The 24,949-nt window shown below is 44.7% G+C and overlaps 1 protein-coding gene and 1 long non-coding RNA gene across 13 annotated transcripts in view; one reads left to right on the top strand and one right to left on the bottom strand.

The window, feature by feature from the left end:
* Positions 1-24,949, bottom strand: part of MACF1 (microtubule actin crosslinking factor 1) — a 449,681-nt gene that overhangs the window by 242,181 nt on the left and 182,551 nt on the right. For 10 of the 11 annotated variants that reach the window (XM_068268830.1, XM_068268828.1, XM_068268833.1 and 7 more), the window contains 4 exons: positions 15,316-15,377; positions 12,213-12,302; positions 9,074-9,151; positions 8,896-8,988 (listed from right to left, as the gene is read on the bottom strand). In XM_068268830.1, the coding sequence (XP_068124931.1) occupies positions 8,896-8,988; positions 9,074-9,151; positions 12,213-12,302; positions 15,316-15,377 (323 nt within the window). Of the gene's footprint in view, positions 1-8,895; positions 8,989-9,073; positions 9,152-12,212; positions 12,303-15,315; positions 15,378-15,907; positions 16,307-24,949 lie in introns of those variants that run through there. The other variant, XM_068268822.1, reaches the window with a different exon arrangement.
* Positions 15,667-24,949, top strand: part of LOC137546403 (uncharacterized) — a 175,427-nt gene continuing 166,144 nt past the window's right edge. For both annotated transcript variants that reach the window (XR_011026252.1, XR_011026253.1), the window contains exon 1: positions 15,667-16,219. This is a non-coding gene — a long non-coding RNA (uncharacterized lncRNA). The remainder of the gene's footprint in view (positions 16,220-24,949) is intronic.

Below are 24,949 nucleotides of genomic sequence, written 5' to 3' on the forward strand. Positions count from 1 at the left end.
ACTTAGCCTTGGGCACCAGTGCACATTTCAGCATGACAATGACTAAAAACACATAGCAAGGTGAATAAATGGTTAGCAGACAACAATATTAACATTTTTGGAGTGGCACAGCCAGAGTCCTGACTTTAATCCAATTGAGAATCTGTTTAGGGAGCTAAAGACCAGGGTGAAGGCAAGAAGACCCTCCAACCCAGGGCTGTGGAGTCGGAGTTGGAGTCGAGGAGTCGGGGCAATTTTGGGCACCCGGAGTCAGAGTTGGAGTCGGAGTCGTGGTTTCAGAAACTGTGGAGTCGGAGTTGGGAGTCGGAGTCGCATGATTTTTGAACAAAATCCACAGCCCTGTTAAGTTTTAGACTAAGGAGTCGGAGTCTGAGCAATTTTGGGTACCCGGAGTTGGAGTTGTGGTTTCAGAAACTGAGGAGTCGGAGTCAGGAGTCGGAGTCGGAAGATTTTTGTACCGACTCCACAGCCCTGCTCCAACCTGAAAGATTTGGAGCTCATTGCTATGGATGAATGGGCAAAAATGCCCAGCGTTTGATTGCTGTAATAGCCAATAGAGACTTTTCTATCGATTATTGAGAAGGGTATGAATAATTTTGGACTGGACACTTTTTGCTCAAATGTAAATAAAAGCTGAGAAATGTTTTTTTCCCCACAATAATGCCTCTTGTACATCATCTTGTTATTTTTTGGGAGACACCTATGTAATTTCCCATTAAAAAAAAAAATACTTGCTGGTTGAATAAACATAACAGTCAAAATTCGCCAGGGGTATGAATAATTATGTGCAGCACTGTAGCTTTTTTTGTTTTTACAATATTCATTTATAGATTATTTAGTCAGCATTTAGCCATTGTAAAATCTTTCTCTTCCTGATTTACATGTTGAATTTTATCACTGGTGGTGACATCTTTAGTTCTGCCAGGTGATCTGTACGGAAAGTTCATTACTGAGAGTTCTATGCACAGAGGTAGATACTGCTTGCTTGGCAGTTGGAAAAAGCAATTATTTCCCACAATGCAATGAGGTTCACAGAAAGCTCTCAGAACCGTGGTCATGACATCACACTATGGAAGAGGTTTCACCACAATATCAGTCAGAAATTACATCACTTGTATAATAGGCAATGTAAGGTTGCATGTATAAAGTGATGTACGCTATTTGCCTAACTCCCTACATAAATTGCGCAAACCCACATTATGTTATGTCATGCTACTCTACATTTATACTATTAGTCTCATTGCAATCAAGATGGCACCTGGTTGGTAGCCATGGCCACATGGCTCCGGCTCAGATCTCTTTTTTTCACCTCTCTCCCACTGGACCATGGCCAAAACTGCCTAGGTGCTCTTTGGGCTCCGGCGCCACCATGGCACTTGTGCGGAGGTCCGGGGCTCACCATGTGGTCAGCTCAGCTGACAACCCATGTGGTGCCGGACCCATCTGTTTCTAATCTCACCACTGCTGCCTCTTTCACCACCACTACATGAGGACTCTTCACCGCCGCTGCCTGGGAACACTGCGCAGCATGTCACTGCTACTGCTGCTACTGAAATCCATCGCCACTACCTAGGAAACCACGCAGCCCGGAGACATGATGCTGGCCCCAGCTACCCCAGAGGAATCCTGGTTCCTACTGCCACTACTCCACCACCGCTTTCTGGGGATACCGTCAGATGCTCTTCAGCAGCCTAGCTAACGGGAACTCCGCCTCTTCTTCACTGCTGACAGCCTCCATGGTCTTTAGCCACTGCGGTGCGCCATCGGACCACGTCAAGCTGCTGAGGCTCCACCGCTGGCAGGTCAGTGCTGTCCCATGCCAAGCCGCAGACCTGTGCCAACCTCCTGGCCCTTCACAAAGCTGCAGGTCAATGCCGATCCAGTGGCCTCACACTAAGCTACAGGCAAGCGATTATCCCCTTGGCCCCACACTAAGTTGCAGGGCAGTGCTGATCCCCTGGCCTCACACTAAGCTGCAGGCCAGTGCTGATCCCCTGGCATCACACTAAGCTGCAGGCCAGTGCTGATCCCCTGGCATAACACTAAGCTGCAGGCCGGTGCTGATCCCCTGACCTCACACTAAGCTACAGGCAAGCGATGATCCCCTGGCCTCACACTAAGCTGCAGGCCAGTGCTGATCCCCTGGCCTCACAACTAAGCTACAGGCAAGAGATGATCCCCTGGCCTCACACTAAGCTAGAGGCAAGCGATGATCCCCTGGCCTTACATTAAGCTACAGGCAAGCGATGATCCCCTGGCCTCACACTAAGCTGCAGGCAAGCGATGATCCCCTGGCCTCACACTAAGCTGCAGGCCAGTGCTGATCCCCTGGCCTCACACTAAGCTAGAGGCAAGCGATGATCCCCTGGCCTCACACTAAGCTAGAGGCAAGCGATGATCCCCTGGCCCCACATTAAGCTGCAGGCCAGCGACGATCCCCTGGCCCCACACTAAGCTGCAGGCCAGTGCTAACCTCTGGGCCCACTCTAAGCCGCAAGCTAGTGCCGACCCCCTGGCCCAACTATAAGCCACAGGCCAATGCCGCTCACCTGGCCCCACACCAAACTGTTGGCCAGTGCAAACCCCCTGGCCCCACACTAAGCCACAAGCCAAGGACCTTTTGAACTGCCCTGAGGACTCAAAGGCACACCACGTGGGCAGCAGCTAATGGGCTGCTGTGCTCTGACCGCCAGACAGCTAAAGTCTTGCTGCCTGCCTCTATCCACCGACTACACCAGCCCGGTGGGACAATACCTCAAGTATAGCATGACCAGTTTAATCTGTTTACGCCAGCTACCAGTGCATCGCAGAAACTACCAGCCTCCCAGCTATCCTGCAGCCAATGTGCCTAGGACAGTCCACAGGCTAGGCTAGCCAACCAAGCCACTAGCCAGCCAGGTCACCGCCACAACTCTAGGAGGACTTTTCAACTCTCTCTTCCCCTCCATCTATCCTCTCTCTCTCTTTTTCTTCATTTCTTTTTCTGTCCCAAAGACACTCAACGTGCATCTGAAATTGCTGCAGAGCAGTTGAGCGCCACAGGTTAATGTGCCAGCTACGCTCACATAGCACTCATAGCTCTGGTCCTTCTTGCAGGATATGCCCTCTTTATGTATATTGTACTGTACCTGTAACTGAAACACTTACTGTAATGCGTACTGTAACATCACCAACCCTGTATGTGCAAAAAACCATTCCAGACCAACTCCCGTTGTACTTGGCAAAATAACGTTATTCTGATTAGTGACTTAGTTAATAATGAGAGAAGTAGAAAGTGCTGTCAGTAGTCTAAAAAAATTGTTGTAAGTATATTCCAAAAGTTAGATAAAGTTAGGTGTGTTTTTTGTCATTTACAATATTAAATTGTTAACCACTTCAGCCTACAGTGTCAAAAATTGTATGCATCCGAGCAACATTCACCTCCCATTCATTCGCCAATAACTTTATCGCTACTTATCACAATTAATTGATCTATATCTTGTTTTTTCCACCACTAATTAGGCTTTCTTTGGGTAGTACATATTGCTAAATCCATTTTAACAGGAAGATTAAGAAAGAAATGGAAAAAAATCATTATTTCTCAGTTTTTGGCCATTATAGTTTAAAATTAATACATGCTACCGTAATTAAAACTCATGTATTTTATTTGCCCATTTGTCCCGGTTATTACACCGTTTAAATAATGTCCCTATTACAATTTATGGCGCCGATATTTTATTTATTGTGTTTACCACGCTCCTGTCACTCTCGCCGCTCCCCTAGCCTCCTGTGTCCTTTCCCTCCAATCAGCGGGGAGGGAAGGGACGCGGGCGGGGACCGGAGCGATGCAGGAGTTAATGTAGGGCAAACAGTTCGGCTGTGTTAGCCGAACTGTTCGGGCTGCCGAATCTGTCATGTCTCTTTGCCTCTTACTACTTCCGGGTCGCAATGACCCGGAGTAGTACGCCTGCGCTGGCCCGGCGGAGCGCGTCCTAGATCGCGCTCCCGTTGCCGGGAACTCTCTGCGCATGTGTGTGACGTCATGATTGACGTCACACACATGCGCAGAGAGTGCCCGGCAACGGGAGCGCGATCTAGGACGCGCTCCGCTGGGCCAGCGCAGGCGTACTACTCCGGGTCATTGCGACCCGGAAGTAGTAAGAGGCAAAGAGACATGACAGATTCGGCAGCCCGAACAGTTAGGCTAACACAGCCGAACTGTTCGCCCTACATTAGCAGGAGGCGGGGAGCGGCGAGACTAACAGGAGAGAGGAAAAAACGGCGTGCTCTGACAAGCTGCATGTCATACTGCAGAGCGCAGGGGTGGCTTAGGGGCGAACTATATAGCAACAGAGGCTGGACTCTATAGACAGACTCAGCCTCTGTATGGGGATTTTATTCTCAGAACCCCCCCTCGGGTTCTCTTTAATTAAAAAAAAAAATGTATGTGGGTGTAGTTTACTATTTGGCCACAAGATGGCCACAATCAAAAAGTCCTGAAAGCGTACGATTACGCTTCCAGGAACTACAAAGAGGATGGGAATTTTTTTTAATTTTTTTTTCAGAAATACCGCGGTCTGATAAGAGACCGTTGGTTTTTCTGTGGGGGGCTTAGATCGGTGAATGGGAATTATATTCCCATTCACTGATCGGGGGGTAACGGCAGGTAGCGGGTGCAATCATGCGCCTCAGGCAGTGACAGCAGCACATACATATATACATATATACATATATATACACACACACACACACACACACACACACACATTACATACATATATCCAAGTATGCGGCAGTCCTGTGGGCGACAAATACCTTGTTGATGCTAGGTCAGAGGAGAATGGGCCGACTGATTCCAGATTATAGAAGAGCAACATTGACTGAAATAACCACTCGTTACAACCGAGGTATGCAGCAAAGTATTTGTGAAGCCACAACACGCACAACCTTGAGGCAGATGGGCTATAACAGCAGAAGACCCCACCGGGTACCACTCATCTCCACTACAAATAGGAAAAAGAGGCTACAATTTGCACAAGCTCACCAAAATTGGACAGTTGAAGACTGGAAAAATGTTGCCTTGTCTGATGAGTCTCGATCAGAATTTTGCATAAACAGAATGAGAACATAGATCCATCATGCCTTGTTACCACTGTGCAGGCTGGTGGTGGTGGTTGTTTTCTTGGCACACGTTAGGCCCCTCAGTGCCAATTGGGCATCGTTTAAATGCCATGGGCTGCCTGAGCATTGTTTCTGACCATGTCCATCCCTTCATGACCACCATGTACCCATCCTCTGATGGCTACTTCCAACAGGATAATGCACCATGTCACAAAGCTCGAATCTTTTCAAATTGTTTTCTTGAACATGACAATGAGTTCACTGTACTAAAATGACCCCCACAGTCACCAGAACTCAACCCATTAGAGCATCTTTGGGATGTGTTGGAATGGGAGCTTCGTGCCCTGGATGTGCATCCCACAAATCTCAATTAACTGCAAGATGCTATCCTACCAATATGGGCCAACATTTCTAAAGAATGCTTTCAGCACCTTGTTGAATCAAAGCCACGTAGAATTAAGGCAGTTCTGAAGGCGAAAGGGGGTCAAACACCGTATTAGTATGGTGTCCCTAATAATCATTTAGGTGAGATATATATATATATATATATATATATATATATATATATATATATATATATATATATATATATATATATATATATATATATATATATATATATATATATATATATGTATGTGTGTGTATGTGTGTGTATGTGTGTGTGTATATGTGTGTGTAACATTTAAACAAATGAAACCCTTTAGGCTACATACTAAAACCTAAGAAGTTATTGCACAGACATGTTAAGCTATCCAGGCTAAATGCACAGCCACTGAAGCAAGGCCAGTCATGCAGTGGTTTCAGTTGATGCACCCAAATCTCTCATTGCCATCTTACAAACGTGCATACACATGTAATATTAGTATAAACCCTCAGGATCAAGCTCACTCCTATGGGTGGCACTGTGAAAAATGAGTACTGTTGAGACATCTCTATGGTACATCAGAGCGACAGGAACTGTTGCTATGGAGGGAAAGAGGAAGGATGGTGTGTTGCAATACAGAGTGACTTCTAGCAGGCAGGGTAGGGAGCACAATGCTCTTGGAGCCACTGGGGCTTTAAGATCCAGTATGCCTGATTTTTAAGTGACACGGGAAAACACTTGTATACACGGTAGCCAAGACAGCCATGAATGAGCCCCTCAGCCAAGTTCAATTCAGTATGTACAATGGTCATCCAGAAAATAACAGCAGTTTACCTTTCTTACCCGCACAATTGCCTCAATTCACTAAGCTTATCTCCTGTCTTTAATAACGTTTCTATAGTTTTCACCATGGTGATAAGGCATGTAGTATTGAGGAAAACTTTTACCTCAGGCAAACCTAAAGTTTACTCCTCTGTCTTTAAGTTAACTCTTCAATCCTTAAAATAACTCCAGAATTCTAGCCAGGCTGTTAATTAACTGTGTGTGAAAAGAACTACAGAGGAGGTAAATTAACTACAGAGGAGGTAACTTAAGGAATTAAGAGATAAGAGAACTCTCACTGTGTGGTGGCAAGTTTTCTCTTGCCTTATCTCTGTGAATTGAGGCCAAGGTATTCTTTCAGTGTAAATTAACTTGCATCTGTCAGGTTAATTTCTTCTCTCCCTGCATTGCTTGTGACGCAACCGCAGAACACCAGTAAGGCCTCTTTTCCACGGACTGTGTGCTCAGCAAGCAGTTACCAGAAAGCAGTGAGCAGCTATGAGGCAGAAACAAGCAGTTATTGGGAAGCAGTGAGCAGTTGAGTTTGAGAGGCATTTCACTGCCTATCAACAGTCCATGGAAAAGAGGCCAAAGGCCCAGTGCACACCAAAACCTCTAGCAGATCCGCAAAATGCTAGAGGTTTTTGAAGCAGATTTCAAAGCGATTCTAGGCATGTTTAGAGAGCTTTTCTAAACATGCCTAGTGTTTTCTGGAGCGTTTTTGTGTAGCAGATGTCATATATTGTTACAGTAAAGTAAAGCTGTTACTGAACAGCTACTGCAACAAAAACGTCTGGAAAACCGCTCTGATCTAGCGTTTTTCAGAGTGGTTTTCCACTTTCCTATACTTTACATTGAGGCAGAAACGCTTCTGCAAACCGCAAGAGTGCTGCAGGAGCCATGTTTGCGGTTTGCTAAAAAACCTCAAACCGCTGGTGTGCACCAGCCCATTGAGATACATTAGCCAAGCGTTTTCACAGGCGGAAGCGGTTTGCGAAAGGCTTCAAAAACCGCTCGGCGTGTACCAGGCCTCACTGTTTCTTCAGCAGCGTTATCTTGAGGCTGACTGGCGCAGTGTTCCCCTCCTTATCCTACCTGCTGGACTGCTGCTGGACAACTTTGTCGTGCTTCATCCCCACAGCAACAGAAGAAGCCTATTTGCTGTAGCCAAGGGATGCCTCTGCATGTGCTCATTCCCCAAGGTTTGAACTCAACCCTGACAGGCTACATACCGTGTTTTCCGCCGTATAAGACACTCTTTCTCCTTGGGGAGAAAAAGTCCCTGCATCTTATACAGCAAAGGCAAGGAATCCCTGACTTCTGAACGAATGTTGACCTACTGCCACGTTGGGGATTCCTTGCTTGTGTGTGCCTGTTTCCCGCCCCCCCCCCCCCCCCCCCCCTGTGCTTTCCACTCTCCCAGTGCAAGTGTAGAAGTTATCAGTCAGCTGGCTTACATACCACATGGCCCGCGGGGATTGTAGACATCTGTCTCCTGTGCGCAGCTGGCTCTAGTGAATGGTCAGCAGTAATGATGCGATCAGTATGAGCCTTTCACTAGAGCCAGCTGCGCACAGGAGACAGATGTCTATAACCACTGCAGCCACGTGGTTTGTAAGCCGGCTGCCCAATCTCTTCTACACTTGCACTGGGAGAGCGGAGACACAGGGGAGAGAGCGGGCACAGTCACTTGGCATAAGGGGACAAAGGAGGACACCTAAGGGACGCATAGGGGACACATGGAGGACACATAAGGACATAGGAGGACATAAGGGACGCAGGACGACACATAAGGGATGCAGGAGGAAACCATTTTGGGGAGAACATGTAATCCTGGAATATAGACGCACCAGGTTTAGCATATATATATTTTTTTACCTGGTTTTTGCTCTCTAAACCTGGGTGCGCCTTATATTTCAGAGCGTCTTATACGGCGGAAAATATGGTATATTGAAAGTGTTTATGCACTTTTAAAGACAACCAAGGTTGTGATCTGGAATTACTTTAATGAAAAGCTCTTTTAAATCTCTACTAGAATTGTCAGATGCCAGGGGCAGTATCTCACCTGCTCACCCGTAAATCAGTAGCAAAATCTCCTTGGCATTTTTCCTCCCCGAAGTGTTGTGAAAGCTCCGTAGTCTAGCCTTAGCTCCTCCGAGGTTGCACGTGTGGGGTACCTGTGCAACCTCGGAGGAGCTAGGGCCGTGCCATGGGGGTGGCCACAGAGCTTCCAAAACACTGCCAATAAAAATGGGGATTTGTCCATGGGTGCACAGAGTTTTAAAAACTACAGGCAATAGGGTTAGAAGTTAAAGAAGAAAACAGCAGTTGTAAATAAACTTACAGGCAATCAGGTGAGTTACTGCCCCTGGTAAAACTTAAAAGGACCTTTACATCAAAGTTATTTTTCAATACAACTTAGGTGCTCTTTAAATCAGACAGCGAAAACAATTCGATTTTTTTTTTTTTTAGAATGGTGTTAGTTAATAAATATATTCCACCAACTGTACAAATATGTATGTATGCCACCATACTTTCAATAATTTCTGTCATGTGAGTCTATTCAGAAAACCAGCTATGTTGTTGTACTTTGTCCACACCCTTACCTGAAAGTGGAGAATAATGGTCCATATCAACCCAAGAGTGAGTTTGGGGTTCCCATCGGTAATATCATCATTCCGGATATTGACCAATTTCACCTGTGTGTAAACGGCATTTAGTACATTATTCACAAATGCTCAAAAAGTACATTTTAGCCCAACATTCAGTGTGCATGTGACTTACCTGACGTTGCTTGAGGAAATCCAGTGCAATCTGCACATTCTGGAGGCGGTGGAAGCGCATTCTACCCTTTTCTCTGGGCTGCAATGAAAGGTAGAATATTACTTTATAGAGAGGATCGTGAAAGGATGGTTAGGGGAAAATGGACTGTCAGCTAAATATGCTACAAGAGGTTATGGAAAGGGTTAAATATTTTTTTTTATAAATTAAGACGTTTAAGATGGGGTTGGGGGGGGGGGGGGGGGGAACCTGATACAGTCAAAGCCGAAGTTCACCCTTGAAGATAATACATTTTTAAAGGTGAATAGGCAATTATGCAACTATTCACACAATTAACATATTTGATGCAGCAAAGCACTTATGAAAAAAGTCAGCCATGTGACAGAGATCTGTGCATGAAGTAGGATGTTGCCAGAAAAGTGGGAATTCTTTCCTCTGCACAAAGCTAATCACTTGATCCAACCTTCATCTGCTGAATGAGATGTACTCTTTGTAGCCAGCACTGCAGCTATTGTTCTTTAGAGATTCACTCTGCTCACTGTGTAATAAAACATTTCCCCCCTTCCTATTCTGTTTATAAAACCTCCATGTACCTCTGCCTGCAATAAGAAAGCACTTCTCGCTACTTTTATTTAAAGTAATCCTGTAATGAGAGATATGGAGACTGCCATACTGCTGATCCTCTGCCCCCAAATAACTTAATCTATAGACCAAGAATAAATATGCCGATCAGGTACTCTTAAAAGCCAGAAAGATTATCAAGACAGACAGATTATTTAAAAGTAAATAAATATGGCAGCTTCCATTTCCCTCTCATTTAACCTCCCTGGCGGTCAATTAAAACCACGAGGGGGAAGCACAGCAGTTTTTTTTTATGTTTTTTTTTTTTTTAAATCATGTAGCTAGCCTAGCGCTAGCTACATGACAGCTGCTGAGCGGCGGCATCCTCCCACCCTCTCCGATCGCCTCCGGCGATCAGGCCCGTCAGGAAATCCTGTTCTGAACGGGACTTCCATTAGGGCTTCCCCCGACCGACGTCAGAGGCAGTCCCGATCCACCCCTCAGTGCTGCCTGGCACTGATTGGCCAGGCTGCGCAGGGGTCTGGGGGGGCGGGTTTAAGACACCCTCTCACGCGGTGAGCGGCGGTCGAATCGGCGGCGATCAAGTCATGCACGCAGCTAGCAAAGTGCTAGCTGCGTGCAACGGAAATTTTTTTTTACGAAAATCGGCCCAGCGGGGCCTGAGCAGCTCGGGCTTACCACCAGGAAGGTTAACCATTTGAGGGCCAGAGGTTTACTGCCCCCCTCTAGTGACCAGGCCATTTTTTACAATTAAGCACTTCACAACCCGATCCACCCCTCAGTGCTGCCTGGCACTGATTGGCCAGGCTGCGCAGGGGTCTGGGAGGGGTGAGGGGGGCGACATCCTCTCACGCGGCGATCGAATCGGCGGCGATCAAGTCATGCACGCAGCTAGCAAAGTGCTAGCTGCGTGCAGCGAAAAAAAAATTTAAGAAAATCGTCCCAGCGGGGCCTGAGCAATCCTCCTGCATGGCATAGCCAGAGCTCAGCTCGGGCTTACCGCCAGGAAGGTTAACCATTTGAGGGCCAGAGGTTTATTGCCCCCCTCTAGTGACCAGGCCATTTTTTACAATTAAGCACTTCACAACTTTGAGGGCTTGTTCACACCTACGGCGGTTTTTGTGGTTTTGTTGTTTTGTTTTTTTTAGCACCGGTGATTTTTAAAAACACCCTGAAATTGCTAGTGCAATGAATCCTTATGGGATAGTTCAAATCAGTGAGTTGCGTCCACTTTTCGTTCGGCAAAGCGCTAAATGTACCATTTTCGGGGTGATTTTTCTACAATGGAAGGTATAGGAAAAACACAAAATGCTCACAAATCGCTTTATCCGGCGAATGCGTTCGCACGTTTATGAATAAATACATTTTATTTATTCTTTTCCGCGTCAAAGAGATCACTTCCTGACTTGCGCCCTGAAGCCAGGCTTTCATCCAGAAACACTGGTATAGAACACCCTATAGCTTAAAACATTTACAGAGACACATCAACCCAACATGCAGAAAGCCTGTTTCGGACTGTTGGTCCTACTCAGTACATGACAGGGATTGATATGGCTCTGTAGCATAGGACTTGGACCAGTCACCCCAAGCTGCTTGGGTATTCGGTTTCGGTTTCTCAGTAGCAGCAGCTCCCTGGTGGAAGGTAGAGTAAGCTCTATGCTCAGACTTATTGGTGCCCCCACCCGGCTACTCTCTGACTACTTCATGTAAGTGATGATGGGGTACATGCAGGAATGTGGATGGAACACAGATTGCTGTTAAATCCAGCCAAGAAGCATCTGACATTGGCATAGGAAGTCGGCACTCCAAATTTCTCTAGCCATGTAAAAAAAAAAAGTAAAGAATGTTTATATGCAATGCACACAAGTTTGTGCACAGTAAATTATGATATATTCCATACCATATGCATAAAAAACACAAGTGTGAACTAGGGCTTTAAGAATGATGGAAGGGATATGAAAAAAAAGAAAAAACAGTTATATAGATGGAGGCAGAACTTAGAAGTTAAAGAAAAGAACTGCAATTGTAAATACAAATAAAAAGATACTGTGCATGGTAAGACTATTCAGTAGTGGATGGTGGGAAAACCAGAAGGAAAGCCTGTGGATTAGGAGAAACCTCACACTGCTTATCTGTTCCAAATACAAAGCAACAGGTTATTCTTATTTCACTCCGTGCAGTGACTGAGGCAAGGTGGTGATGTGAACAAGCACATGTGATTACATGTACATGTTTAGAAAAGTCCCTTCATGCACATGCTAGAAGTCACAGCACACATCCACCTCCCACAGTCCTCTTGTGCTGTGCCCATAGGCCACAGTGCTGGATTCATTCCCAACACTAGGTCATGTGACAAAATGACAGCTCTAGTGACATACAGCATCATCATTGTTGTTGTCTTCTGAATCGTCTCCCATCAGCAGGCGTCTGGATGGCTTACGGGTGAGTCGTAGGCTCCGAGGAGCCTCAGGATCCTTGATGAACATGGCAATGAGACTGTGAGGAACAGGGGACTGCTCAATGGCAATGCATACATAGGAAGGAAAGACATTATACTTACTAATCTAACGCCAGATAAGACCTCCAAAAGGGAGATAAGATTGTGTCCATCTCTAAGATCTTCATACAGATCATTAATGTGCTTGCGAACCTGTCACAAAGAAAGTAATAATCCCATCAGTGGTTTATAACTCCACATACAAAAGTTAAAATGGAATTTTGAAAAGGAACATGGTGGATGGCTAAAGGTAGCCATACACTGGTCGATTTGCCATTAGATCGACCAGCTGACAGATCCCTATCTGATCGAATCTGATCAGAGAGGGATCGTATGGCTGCCTTTACTGCAAACAGATTGTGAATCGATTTCAGCCTGAAACCGATCACAATCTGTGGAGCCGCCGCTGCCGCCTGTCCCCCCCCCCGCGCATACATTACCTGACGCTGGCTCCCGGGCATCTTCTCCGCATCTTCTCCACGCTGCACCCGCTCCATCCCGGCGCTTCCTGTGTCACTCCGTGACCAGGAAGTTCAAATAGAGCGCCCTCTATTTGAACTTCCTGGTCACTGCAGTGACAGGAAGCGCCGGGATGGAGCGGGTGCAGCGCGGAGAAGATGCGGAGAAGACGCTCGGGAGCCAGCGTCAGGTAATGTATACCTGATCGGATCGGCCGCCGCTAGCGACACGGTCCCTACCTGTGGGCGATCGAGGGTAATTTCCCGCACGGCGCGATCGACGGATTGATCCGATTTCGGGAGGAAATCGGATCGGCGGGTGCGTTTAGCGCGAACGATTGGCAGCAGATTCGAAGAGAAACTTTCACGAAAATCTTAAAATTTAAAACACATTCAAATAATAAGTACATTTCTCCCAGAGTAAAATGAGCCATAAATTACTTTTCTCCTATACTGCTGTCACTTACAGTAAGTAGTACAAATCTGACATTACCGACACGTTTTGGGCTAGTCTATCTTTCCATAGGGGATTCTCAGGATGGCCTTTATTCTTTATAAAGACATTCCCTGAAAATGATTAATACAAAGATGCTGGCCAGCCTCCTTGCTCGCTGTACACTATTTTGGCAGTTGGACGGAGCAACTGCCATTCACTAAATGCTTTTAAAAATAAAGAAAACCCTGAGAACCCCCCTATAAGAAGATGGACTAGTCCAAGATCTGTCGGTAATGTCAGATTTCTACTACTTACTGTAAGTGACAGCAACATAGGAGAAAAGTAATTTATGGCTCATTTTACTCAGGAAGAAATGTCCTTCTTATTTGTATGTGTTTTAAATGTTAAGATTTTCGCGACCGTTCCTCTTTAAGTCTGAGTTTAGTGTGAGCTCTTTCACACTTGCTAACGCGTGCATAAACCCAATTCCATGCACACGTTATGAATTATAGTATAAAGCCGGGAAGTTGCAGTGCGAAGCATATCAGCGTCGCTAGTTCTAATTCACCCGACAAAAACCGCTTACAACGGACAATTAAAAGCTCTCAGATGTGTTACAATGTAACGCTCTGAAACGCTTTGTCTAGTGTGAAAGGTGACATTAAAAAAAGTCAATAGACTTTCATGTTACCTTTCTAACCACATCCTAGGTGTGTTCCATCAAAATGGATGGAACAGCTCCTAATGTGAAAGAGCCCCGAGTGTCTACATGCTTGTATAGAAAGAGAATGGGCAATTGCAAGATTCAAATTTCCCTGAAAATTGTTATTGCACAAAGGTCTTTAATTGCCTTTCCTTATGGAGACACTCTTGAAATGAAATAAATTATTACAATGGCTGTCACACTCGCTCAAAAGAAATAAAAAAAAAAAACATTGGCTTTGGGCACCAAGACAGAACCAACTTGTAAAAAAGCTTGGAGAGGAACTGCAGTGAAAATGACAATGAATAAAATTGCTTATTTTTCGAACAATATTCATTTATAGATTATTTAGTCAGTGTTTGCCCATTGTAAAATCTTACCTCTCCCCAATTTACATTCTGAAATGTATCACAAGTGGTGGCATTTTTAGTCCTGCCAGGTGATCTGTACAGAATGTTTGTTAGGCCTGGAACCCACTAGGAGCGCTTTTCTGAGCGCTTTGTGATTTGAAAAGCTCTTGTTAATGTAATGCTATGGGTGTGATCCCACTTGAGCGATATGATTTTATAAAAAAATCCCCCATAGCATTGCATTAGCAAGAGCTTTTTTTCAAATCACTAGAGCTTAGAAAAGGCTTCTAAGTGGGGCCGTTAGGCTAAGTTCACATTATAAGTCGCAAGCGCTGAGCAATTTATTGAGCTTTTTTTAAAAGCCCTTTTACCTGCGCTTTGAGCTTAGAAAAGCGCTTTTGTAAGTGCTTTTCTAAGCGCTTTTGATGAGCGATTGAGATTTTCACTTCCTGATGTCAGTCAGGAAGTGAACTCTTTGACCTGAAAAGAATAAATACAATGTATTTATTCTTAAAAGTGCTCGGGAAATAGCTATACAAAGCGCTTTTTTAAGAGTTTTGCAATTTCCCTAAACCTTCCATTGAGCCAAAGCGCTCAGAAAATGGTACATGTAGCACGTTTGCGATTTTACTAAAATCGAAACGCTCACATGTGAACACTCTCATAGGAAAATATTGCACAAGTGCTTTTAGGGCGATTTCAAAAATCGCCAGCGCTTAAAAAAAAAAAATCTACAAACACTCAGTGTGAACAAGCCCTTACTGAGAGTTCTATGCACAGAGGGAGATACTGGTTGCTTGGCAGTTGGAAAAAGCCGTTATTTCCCACAATGCAAGGAGGTTCACAGACAGAAAAGTGTCAGGACCTTGGTCACGACATCACATTGTGGGAGAGGTTACACCAGAATTTCAGCCCTACATACCTCCCCTGATGATCTATCTAGATGATAGTCCCATAATGCAGACTGCAATGGCTCGGCAAACATTTTTGACAGGCGTGAGTTTCCCCTTCACATTATTTTATGCCACAAGCAACACAAAGCTACTTTTTCAACTGATGCAATTTGCTAGTATAGAAATAGTATAGCATAGCACATGTCTTTTACCAAAGAACATTTTTAGAACAAGCTGAGAGTAACTTTCTGTTAGATGTCAGGGAACAGAACACTCAAAAGACAGGTAAAGTAATATATACTGTGGTTTATTTCGAGAAGAGTTACCTTGATGAGATGCTTGTTGACCCATTTGGTGAATGTTTTCTTCTGTACTCTGTCTCTTTCATCTGAAGAGAGGAAAGAAAAGACAGGTTAGACATAAAATCCCAGATACCTTAAAAAACAAAAACAAAACAACTTTCACAGTGCAAGTGTCTGTGACCTCTCACCCTTGAGGAACTCTCTCCCACCCTGCACAGGGAAAAGAGATTAGGATAATCCAGCAAACCTCCCTAGTGTAGCCCAATCTCTACCAGGATTAACTGCCTGTCACAGTAATCCCACGACACAGTTTTGGGCTATGATACAGATAAGAGATGTGCTGTAGAGAGATGTATTTTAGTGGGTGAGGGCTTGACAAGAGTACAAGCCCACCTAATACATGAAAGAACTGCTGGCACACAGAGGTATAGAGGAACCTCAGGCCCGATGTGTTCTTCTGTCAGCACTGTGTCACATGCACACAAGTTTATCCTCAGGATGTGAACTCAGCAAACGGATTATTGCTAAACCTTCTGAGGTTTACACACAAGGAAGTGAGAAACAGACTCCAATACAAAACGAATAAACTCTTCCCATCCACAGGAGTCATACTAACCCATGCAGCACATCAGGCACACCAGATGGGAATTGGACTGTCTCTGCCCCTTGACATGCCACATGGTAGACTTTTGTTGCACCTTACTTCCGCTTAGAGTGACAGCGCCAAAGAATCCGGCAGCAGCAGCAGCAACTCTTCACTGCTAAGCTCCTCCCACATCCTGAACGAAGCCCCACGTAAGTTAAGAAATTAGGGTGCAGAGAAGCCACTCCTAGCCTAGCAGGAGCTAGGTGCTCTCCTTCTGTGAGTTGTCCTTTCCAAGTCAGGAAGCTGTTCCAGCCTGCGGCCACCTGAACTCCACATCCTCAGGTATGCACCCGCCTATTCCCCAGCTGGGATGTTTCAAGCAAGCCCACCTTAGTCCTCCCCTTAGATGCACATCAGTCCAGACCCAGAAACAGCCTCCAGCCAAATGAACAGACAGGAATGAGCAGTGTCACTTCTCCATAGAGAGGTGCGGGGGAGGGATGAAAAAGCATCCTGCTATATTCAGTGATCCTGAGTCCAGCTTATCACAAGCTGAATTCCACACGAGGACATAGTGAGTGCCACATATCCATCTGTCATCACATATTGCACTAGTGGAGGCACACTGTCCACATCTTACTACATGTAAGCAGTACATGTGCAGATATTCTACAATCATCTATCAACTACCTATATACTTACAGTGAAGCAGCAAGTCCAGCCACTTATAGAAGTCTAGCCAAGACAATAGCTGTGTACATTTATCTGAATAAGACAACATCCTTAGTAAAGTAGATCTACGGTATGTTTTAGGAAAATAAGAATGCTTTTAGACAGTCCTATGATATGATTAATCAGAATTGTCAGTTGTGCTTTATTCTCTTCCCCATCAAGGTTTCCAAGAAAAGTGAACATACTTTTCACCCACAACTGTAGTGCAGAATTTTTGTAAATAGCACAGAGCTTGCTTTAGGGCTCATTCACACGATGTGAGTTGCAGTGAGTGCATGTGTATTTGCATTGCACATAGTGTGTATTAAACATGGTAACAGGAAAGTCAATAGACTTTCATTTTATCACTTACACTACAACATTCGGTTGCTGTGCATTTCAACTCGCCGGGAGTTATATCTCATGGAAATGCACTGCAACTCACAGACACATTCACACGTTTTTTATTCATGCTGTTCATGCATTCCATCTCACTGACTAGTGTTAATGAGCCTTTAGGAGCGTTTAAAAAAAACATCAATGTTCCCTAATGCACCTGATAGTGGCTGATTTTTTTTTTTTAATTTCCATTTAAAAATTAGGTTAAGGTGCCCATTAACGGTACAATTTTCTCATCAGATGCGATTTTTCGATGCACTTTTTATGATCGTAAGTAATAGGAAGGTAATTATCAATTTAACAGGGCATTTTCTCTCTTCATATAAGATCGTAAAATCCAACTTTCAGAGCGATTACTTTTTCCAATCAACCAAAGAATTGTTCTACATAAATTTATGCCACACTGTGCAGTTTTCTGTTCAATTCAATCATAAAAAGTGCGTTGAAAGCAGGGCTGTGGAGTCGGTCCAAAAATCCACCGACTCCGACTCCTCAGTTTAGGATTCCACCGACTCAGACTCCACGACTCCGACTCCTCTAATTTGCATATTACAATTTTGTTGATTAAAAGTATGTAACATGAAATTCGTCTCTTAACTGCCAACGCTTAGGAATTTTACAAGACAACTGAAGTGAGAAGGATATGTAGACTACTATATTTATTTCCTTTAGACTAAAACTAGTCCTTGGTAAGAGTACTTGTAAAAGGTACAAACCGGAACAAAGAACATCTATCAGGCCCTAGGCAATGTAAGTGTGGGTACATGTAAGAATGATGTGCAGGTACTCTGCAGGGGAAGAAGGAGATTGTAAACCGACAACACCTCTGTGTTCAATGTGCACAGCATTCTCAGTGGATTCCCTGTAGCTCTGTGGGGAGTGCATATGTAGAGTATAGTACTACTGTGTAACAAAGTAAACCTGAGACAGATGAAATTAAAGTTTTATACATACCTGGGGCTTCCTCCAGCTGCCTTCAGGATAATCAGTCCCTCATTGTCCTCCTCCACCACCTGGATCTTCTGCTATGAGTCCAGGTACTTGAGCCAGTCAGGCGTAGTGCGCATGCACACACTCCGCCGCCAGGAGCATACTACACCTGTGCAGCACTATTGCGCAGGTGCAGAATGCTCCTGGCTGTGGGAGCGGCATGCGGCCGGACAGCGCTGACTGGCTGAATTACCAGGACTCATAGCAGAAGATCCGGGTGGTGGAGGACAGCGAGGCACTGATTAGCCTGAAGGGGGCTGGAGGAAGCCCCAGGTATGTATAAAACTTTACTTTTCATCCGTCTCAGTTACCCTTTAATTTGTAGTCACCAAACCAAATTTTAATAACACATCAAATTATTTGATTTCATCAGCAAAGGGAGTGCATACATTTGCATAAATCAGCATCAATGCAGAATTATTTCCATCTCGTTGACCATCTCTATTAGTGACACAGCTACACATCAGGCTTTATTCTTACAGCATAGATGTTATTTAGTATATATAAGAGATTCCTGTGTACACATCATATATACAGTCACAATCAGATATGTATATTTGACCTTAAAAATACGGGGACTGCTTTATTGAAGCAGCACAAGTAACTAATTTTGATTGGTTTGTTTTATTTTTGTGGACTAAGTATAGCTATTACTGTATATATACATTATTTTTAATGACTATTATCTGAGAAATAGAACATTTTATCATATTTTCTATTTTAATTACAGTTACAAATTCATTAGGAGTCGGAGTCGGTGCATTTTTTCCCGACTCCGACTCCAGGCACCCAAAATTGCCCGACTCCACGACTCCGACTCCACGACTCCGACTCCACAGCCCTGGTTGAAAGATTGCATCTGATGAAAATATTGTACCACTAATGGGCACCTTTAGACTGAGAAAGAATGATTAACAGACTTGCAGATTCCAGAGGGATTGATGGAACCCCACATACAGGAAGACCTGCTGCAGATCATATGATAATAAGTCTGAGTATGGGAAACAAATCGCACCATCAGGGGAGCAGCTATATTTGCAGTCAGGTTACTGAGAAGAGGACAGGTAACCTAGCATTCTTTGCAGGGCAGATTGTCTTTTGGCGTGACTTGCAATGGCACATGTACATGCCAAGTGAAGAGAAAATCTTCTGAAGGTCTGATTAATGAAATCCGTCCCGCTGAGGACGCACACAGAAATAATCATACAAATCCGGAGTCACTGAGAACAATCTAAAGCTGGGTAAAGCCTTAAGATAATAAGCAACCCATATCCACCAATTCAGTTTGAATAAAAACCCATGCTAGGCTGCACTAGGCTTGCCGCTGTACGCCGGTATGGCGAGATACCGCAGTTTGATTGTGCATGGTAATAATACCATGCACAATCCCGTTTTACCAGTTTTAGGGGGCGGGGCAGCGGCGGAGGGAGAGCAGATGCAGCAGCAAGGGAGAGCAGGCAGTAACAACTCGCCTTCCTTCAGCTACACTCGGCATTAATCATCTTCCTCCCAGGAGTCGTCGTGTTGGTAACAGCGCCCCCTGCCATGACATAGCTGCTTGTCATCACAGAGTGCACTTAACGCGATGACGTCAGTGAGGAACAGGATAAAATCCACATGTGGCTGAAGGAAGAGGAGTTGTTACTGCGCGCTCTCCCCTCACCGCTGCACCTATACTGGCTACCTGTACTACAGGCACCTACCTGCCTAGCCTATAATGGGGCAACTATAATGGCAACCTATACTGGAGGCACCTACCTGGCTAGCCTATACTGGGGGCAACTATACTGGCTACCTATACTGGATGCACCTACCTGGCTAGTTTATACTGGGGGCACCCATTGCTAGCTACCTATACTGGGGACACCTATCGTTGGCTTCCTATACTGGGCACACCTATAGCTGGCTACCTATATTGGGGGCACCTATAGCTGGCTACCTATACTGCGGGCACCAGTAGCTGGCCAGTTTGGGTGTTGGCCGGCCAAATCCCAAAGTGGCCAGATTTCGTATTCTGGCCATAACATACATATACTTTGAATTGAAAGTACTTACGAGGCCAAAAGCACTAAAAAAAGTAAAGCCCGCGGGTTGCCGGCCTGTGGGGTCGCGAGCGGCACGGGGGGGGGGGGGGGGGGGGGGCGATTTCACTAAGGGGACCCGGCGGAACTGCACGGACGGCGCAGATGGCATCCTCCGTGCATTTAAACATCATGCAGGTCCTTTACTTTTATAGTGCTTTTGGCCTCGTAAGTCCTTTAAAGTGTACCCAAGCTGAAGCTCGGGTACAAAATTAGACACTTACCTTAACAGAGGGAAGCTTCAAGATCCTAATGAGGCTTCAAGATCCTATTGAGGCTTCAAGATCCTATTGAGGCTTCAAGATCCTATTGAGGCTTCAAGATCCTATTGAGGCTTCAAGATCCTATTGAGGCTTCAAGATCCTATTGAGGCTTCCCTTGCTACTCCTTTGTACACAGTCACTAAGCGTGGCTCCCCGAAAGTGACGTGGGGCTGCGCTCTGCAACGTGGGCTTCAGACAAGTGAGGGAAGCCTCATTATGATCCTGAGGCTTCCCTCGCTTCAGAGTAAGTATCGTATTTTGAACCAAAGCTTTGGATCATGTTTACCTTTATAAATAGTTTGTTCAACGTTGACCTTTTTTCATTTTTATAAGGGTAAGTGTAATGATAATTGTGTAATACTGTATACCGTCATACCATGGTATTTTTTGAGACTTATTATCAGGGCTGTGGAGTCGGTCCAAAAATCCACCGACTCCGAAGTTTAGGATTCCACCGACTCCGACTCCGACTCCACGACTCAGACTCCTCTAATTTGCATATTACAATTTTGTTGATTAAAAGTATGTAACATGAAATTCGTCTCTTAACTGCCAACGCTTAGGAATTTTAAAAGACAACTGAAGTGAGAAGGATATGTAGACTACTATATTTATTCCCTTTAGACTAAAACTAGTCCTTGGTAAGAGTACTTGTAAAAGGTACAACCGGAACAAAGAACATTTATCAAGTGTGGGTGCATGTAAGAATGATGTGCAGGTACTCTGCAGGGGAATGAGGAGATTGTAAACAGACAACACCTCTGTGTTCAATGTGCACAGCATTCTCAGTGGATTCCCTGCAGCTCTGTGGGGAGTGCATATGTAGAGTATAGTACTACTGTGTAACAAAGTAAACCTGAGACAGATGAAATTAAAGTTTTATACATACCTGGGGCTTCCTCCAGCCGCCTTCAGGATAATCAGTCCCTCGTTGTCCTCCTCCACCACCTGGATCTTCTGCTATGAGTCCAGGTACTTGAGTCAGTCAAGCGTAGTGCGCATGCACACACTCCGCCGCCAGGAACATACTACACCTGTGCAGCACTATTGCGCAGGTGCAGAATGTTCCTGGCTGTGGGAGCGGGGTGCGGCCAGACAGCGCTGACTGGCTGAATTACCAGGACTCATAGCAGAAGATCCGGGTGGTGGAGGACAGTGAGGGACTGATTAGCCTGAAGGGGGCTGGAGGAAGCCCCAGGTATGTATAAAACTTTACTTTTCATCCGTCTCAGTTACCCTTTAATTTGTAGTCACCAAACCAAATTTTAATAACATATCAAATTATTTTATTTCATCAGCAAAGGGAGTGCATACATTTGCATAAATCAGCATCAATGCAGAATTATTTCCATCTCGTTGACCATCTCTATTAATGACACAGCTACACATCAGGCTTTATTCTTACAGCATAGATGTTATTTAGTATATATAAGAGATTCCTGTGTACACATCATATATACAGTCACAATCAGATATGTATATCTGACCTTAAAAATACGGGGACTGCTTTATTGAAGCAGCACAAGTAACTAATTTTGATTGGTTTATTTCATTTTTGTGGACTAAGCACAGCTATTACTGTATATATACTGTATATATACATTATTTTTAATGACTATTATCTGAGAAATAGAACATTTTATCATATTTTCTATTTTAATTACAGTTACAAATTCATTAGGAGTCGGAGTCGGTGCATTTTTTCCCGACTCCAGGCACCCAAAATTGCCCGACTCCACGACTCCGACTCCGACTCCACAGCCCTGCTTATTATACCATCATATTTCATACCGTTGTAACCCTAGGCTGCACTATAGAAAGTGAAAGAGGAACATACAGTATATTTCATTAAAATACAAGGTAACTGCAACCAGCCCAAAAACAAACAAAAAAAGCCAACATTGCGAACTGATGCTCTCCACCAGCAGGGACAGATTAGGCTGGATTCACAGTGGTGCATTGCATAAGGGTCCTTTTATACGTAATCAGTTGCTCTCAGTTATAACTGAAAGGACAACTGATTTTCAAAGCAATGTCCATGTTTTCCTATGGCTCAGTTCCCACTATTCGCATTTTAACCGAAAGCTTTTTCCCAATGCACTGCTATGGAGGGAAAAAAAAACATGTACTAACATGTACCAGCACATACCAATGCATTAAGTGTAAAAGGGTCCTCGCGCATGCATTATAATGAGTGTGAACTGCAATGGAGACCGGAATTTAGTGAGTTAGAATAACACAATCTGTTACAACGCAGTACTGTGAACAGGCCCACAGAAGTGTATGGGCAGTGAGTCGACGTGCAGAATTATTCTGAAACACAACTGAGCACTGTGAACTAGACCTAAGGCACCCATCTCACTCTGATGCTTTCAGCCCACGTTTTGCACTTTCCTGATTGCTGGCTATCAGTAAATCGCTGCAGCACAAGTAATCCTGTATATACTTGAGCATAAGCCTAATTTTTGGGCCAAAAAAAAAGTGGCCCAAAAGTTGGGGTCTCGGCTTATACTAGAGTCACTACTCTTGGAGTAACCGTCCACAGTGCCCCCACTAGAAGCACAGTGGTGCATCATCTACAACAACAACAAATAACATTTGTAAAGCGCTTTTCTCCCGTGGGACTCAAAGCGCATAAGCATGGCTCAGACCATCGTGGTACAGAGGAAGAATTTTACAAGTCTGGAAATGTCAGGCTAAACAGGTGGCTTTTCAGTCTGGATTTGAATAGCTCCAGGGATGGTGCTGTCTTTACTGGGTGTGGCAGGGAGTTCCAAAGAGTAGGGGCAGCATGACAGAAGGCTCTATCTTCAGATTTTTTGAGGTGCACTCTGGGAGTGACCAAGTTTATAGAACTTGCTGATCTGGGGTTGTGAGAGGTGTGGTGCAGCTTCAGCAGGTCCTTCATGTATCCAGGGCCCAAATTGTGCAGGGATTTGAATGTCAGCAGTCCAATCTTGAAGAGTATTCTCCACTCCACTGGTAGCCAGTGCAGTGAGTGAAGGATCGGTGTAATGTGACAGTGGCGAGGCTGGTTTATTAGCAATCTGGCAGCAGCATTCTGCACTAATTGCAGGCGACGCAGGTTCTTTTTGGGGAGGCCAGCATAAAGGGCATTGCAGTAGTCCAGCCGTGATGTGATGAAGGCGTGGACTAGGGTTGGAAGATCCTCTGGGGGAATCAGATGTTTAATCTTTGCAATGTTCTTCAGATGAAAGTAGGAAGATTTAACTACAGATGAAATTTGGTTTCTGAAACTCAATTCCCCATCGATTAGTACGCCAAGGCTGCGCACAAGGTTGGAGCTGTTTATGCCTGAATTCCCAATACTGATTGGTGTTGCTTTAGGATAGAGCTGCTTTGATGGCGAGTGCTGGCTTTGGACAAACAGGACCTCAGTTTTGTCAGCATTCAGTTTCAGACAGTTATTCATCCATGCCTGTAGCTCAGCTAAGCAAGAGTTTATTTTTGGAGTAGGGTCTGTTCCACCAGGTTTGAAGGACAGGTATAGCTGTGTGTCATCGGCGTAGCAGTGGTACGTCAGGCCATGACGTTGGATAAGTGTACCGAGTGGCAACATGTAGATTGCAAACAGCAGAGGGGATAGGATTGATCCTTGTGGCACTCCGAATTGTAGAGGTGCAGGTTTGGACATTATAGGACCTAGGGATACTCTCTGTGTTCTGTCAGTCAGGAATGATCTGAACCACTGGAGGACTGATCCACTGATGCCACAGTACTCCTGCAGTCTGTTAAGCAGGATTTCGTGGTCAACTGTATCAAAAGCCACTGAGAGATCCAACAGGATTAGGATGGAGCATTCCCCTCTGTCCCTTGCCATGAGCAGATCGTTGCAGACTTAGATGAGGGCTGTTTCACAGCTGTAGTGTTTCTTAAACCCAGATTGTAGAGGGTCCAGGATGTTGTTTACTGACAGCCTGGTTTCAAGTTGCAGATAGACAGCCTTTTCAATAACTTTACCTAAGAAGGGGAGGTTGGAGACAGGTCTGTAGCTGCTCATAGCATCTGGATCCATGGAAGGTTTTTTAAGAAGGGGCTTGATTCCTTCTTGCAGAGAGCAATTTACTACTTTGTGAAATACTGGACCAAGCAGGTCAGGGCATTTCAGCATATGTTTAGTTGGTCCAGGGTCCAGGTCGCAGGTTGTCTGGCAGAGGCGATGGAGGATGTCTGAGATCTCTTCCTCACTAATACTTTTGAAGTCAGTCCAGGGTGTTAGGTTGTTTTTGCAACTATTTCCATGAGTTGAATAAGTCTTTAGGTGTTGTGGACTGAATGAGAGACCGAATAGAGGATACTTTGTCAGCAAAGTAGCAAGCAAATTTCTCGCATAGCTCCTTTGAGGGAGTTATAGTAGGATTTAGACAGGATGGGTTGCATAGTCTATCAACTAAGCGAAATAGTTGGGCTGGCCTGTTGGTGGCCTTTGCGATCTCCTGTGATAGGTAGGAGGATTTTTTCTTGGTGATCGCATTTTGGTAGCTTTCCAGGTGAGAGACAAGGGTGTGTTTATCTTTTGAATTCTGAGATTTTTGCCACTTCCTTTCTAGTCTGAGCACTTCTTTCTTTAGGTCCTTTAGTGAGCTGTCAAACCACCGTGAATGGTG

This window comes from Hyperolius riggenbachi, chromosome 2 (assembly GCF_040937935.1).
Source record: "Hyperolius riggenbachi isolate aHypRig1 chromosome 2, aHypRig1.pri, whole genome shotgun sequence".
Classification (NCBI taxonomy): domain Eukaryota; kingdom Metazoa; phylum Chordata; class Amphibia; order Anura; family Hyperoliidae; genus Hyperolius; species Hyperolius riggenbachi.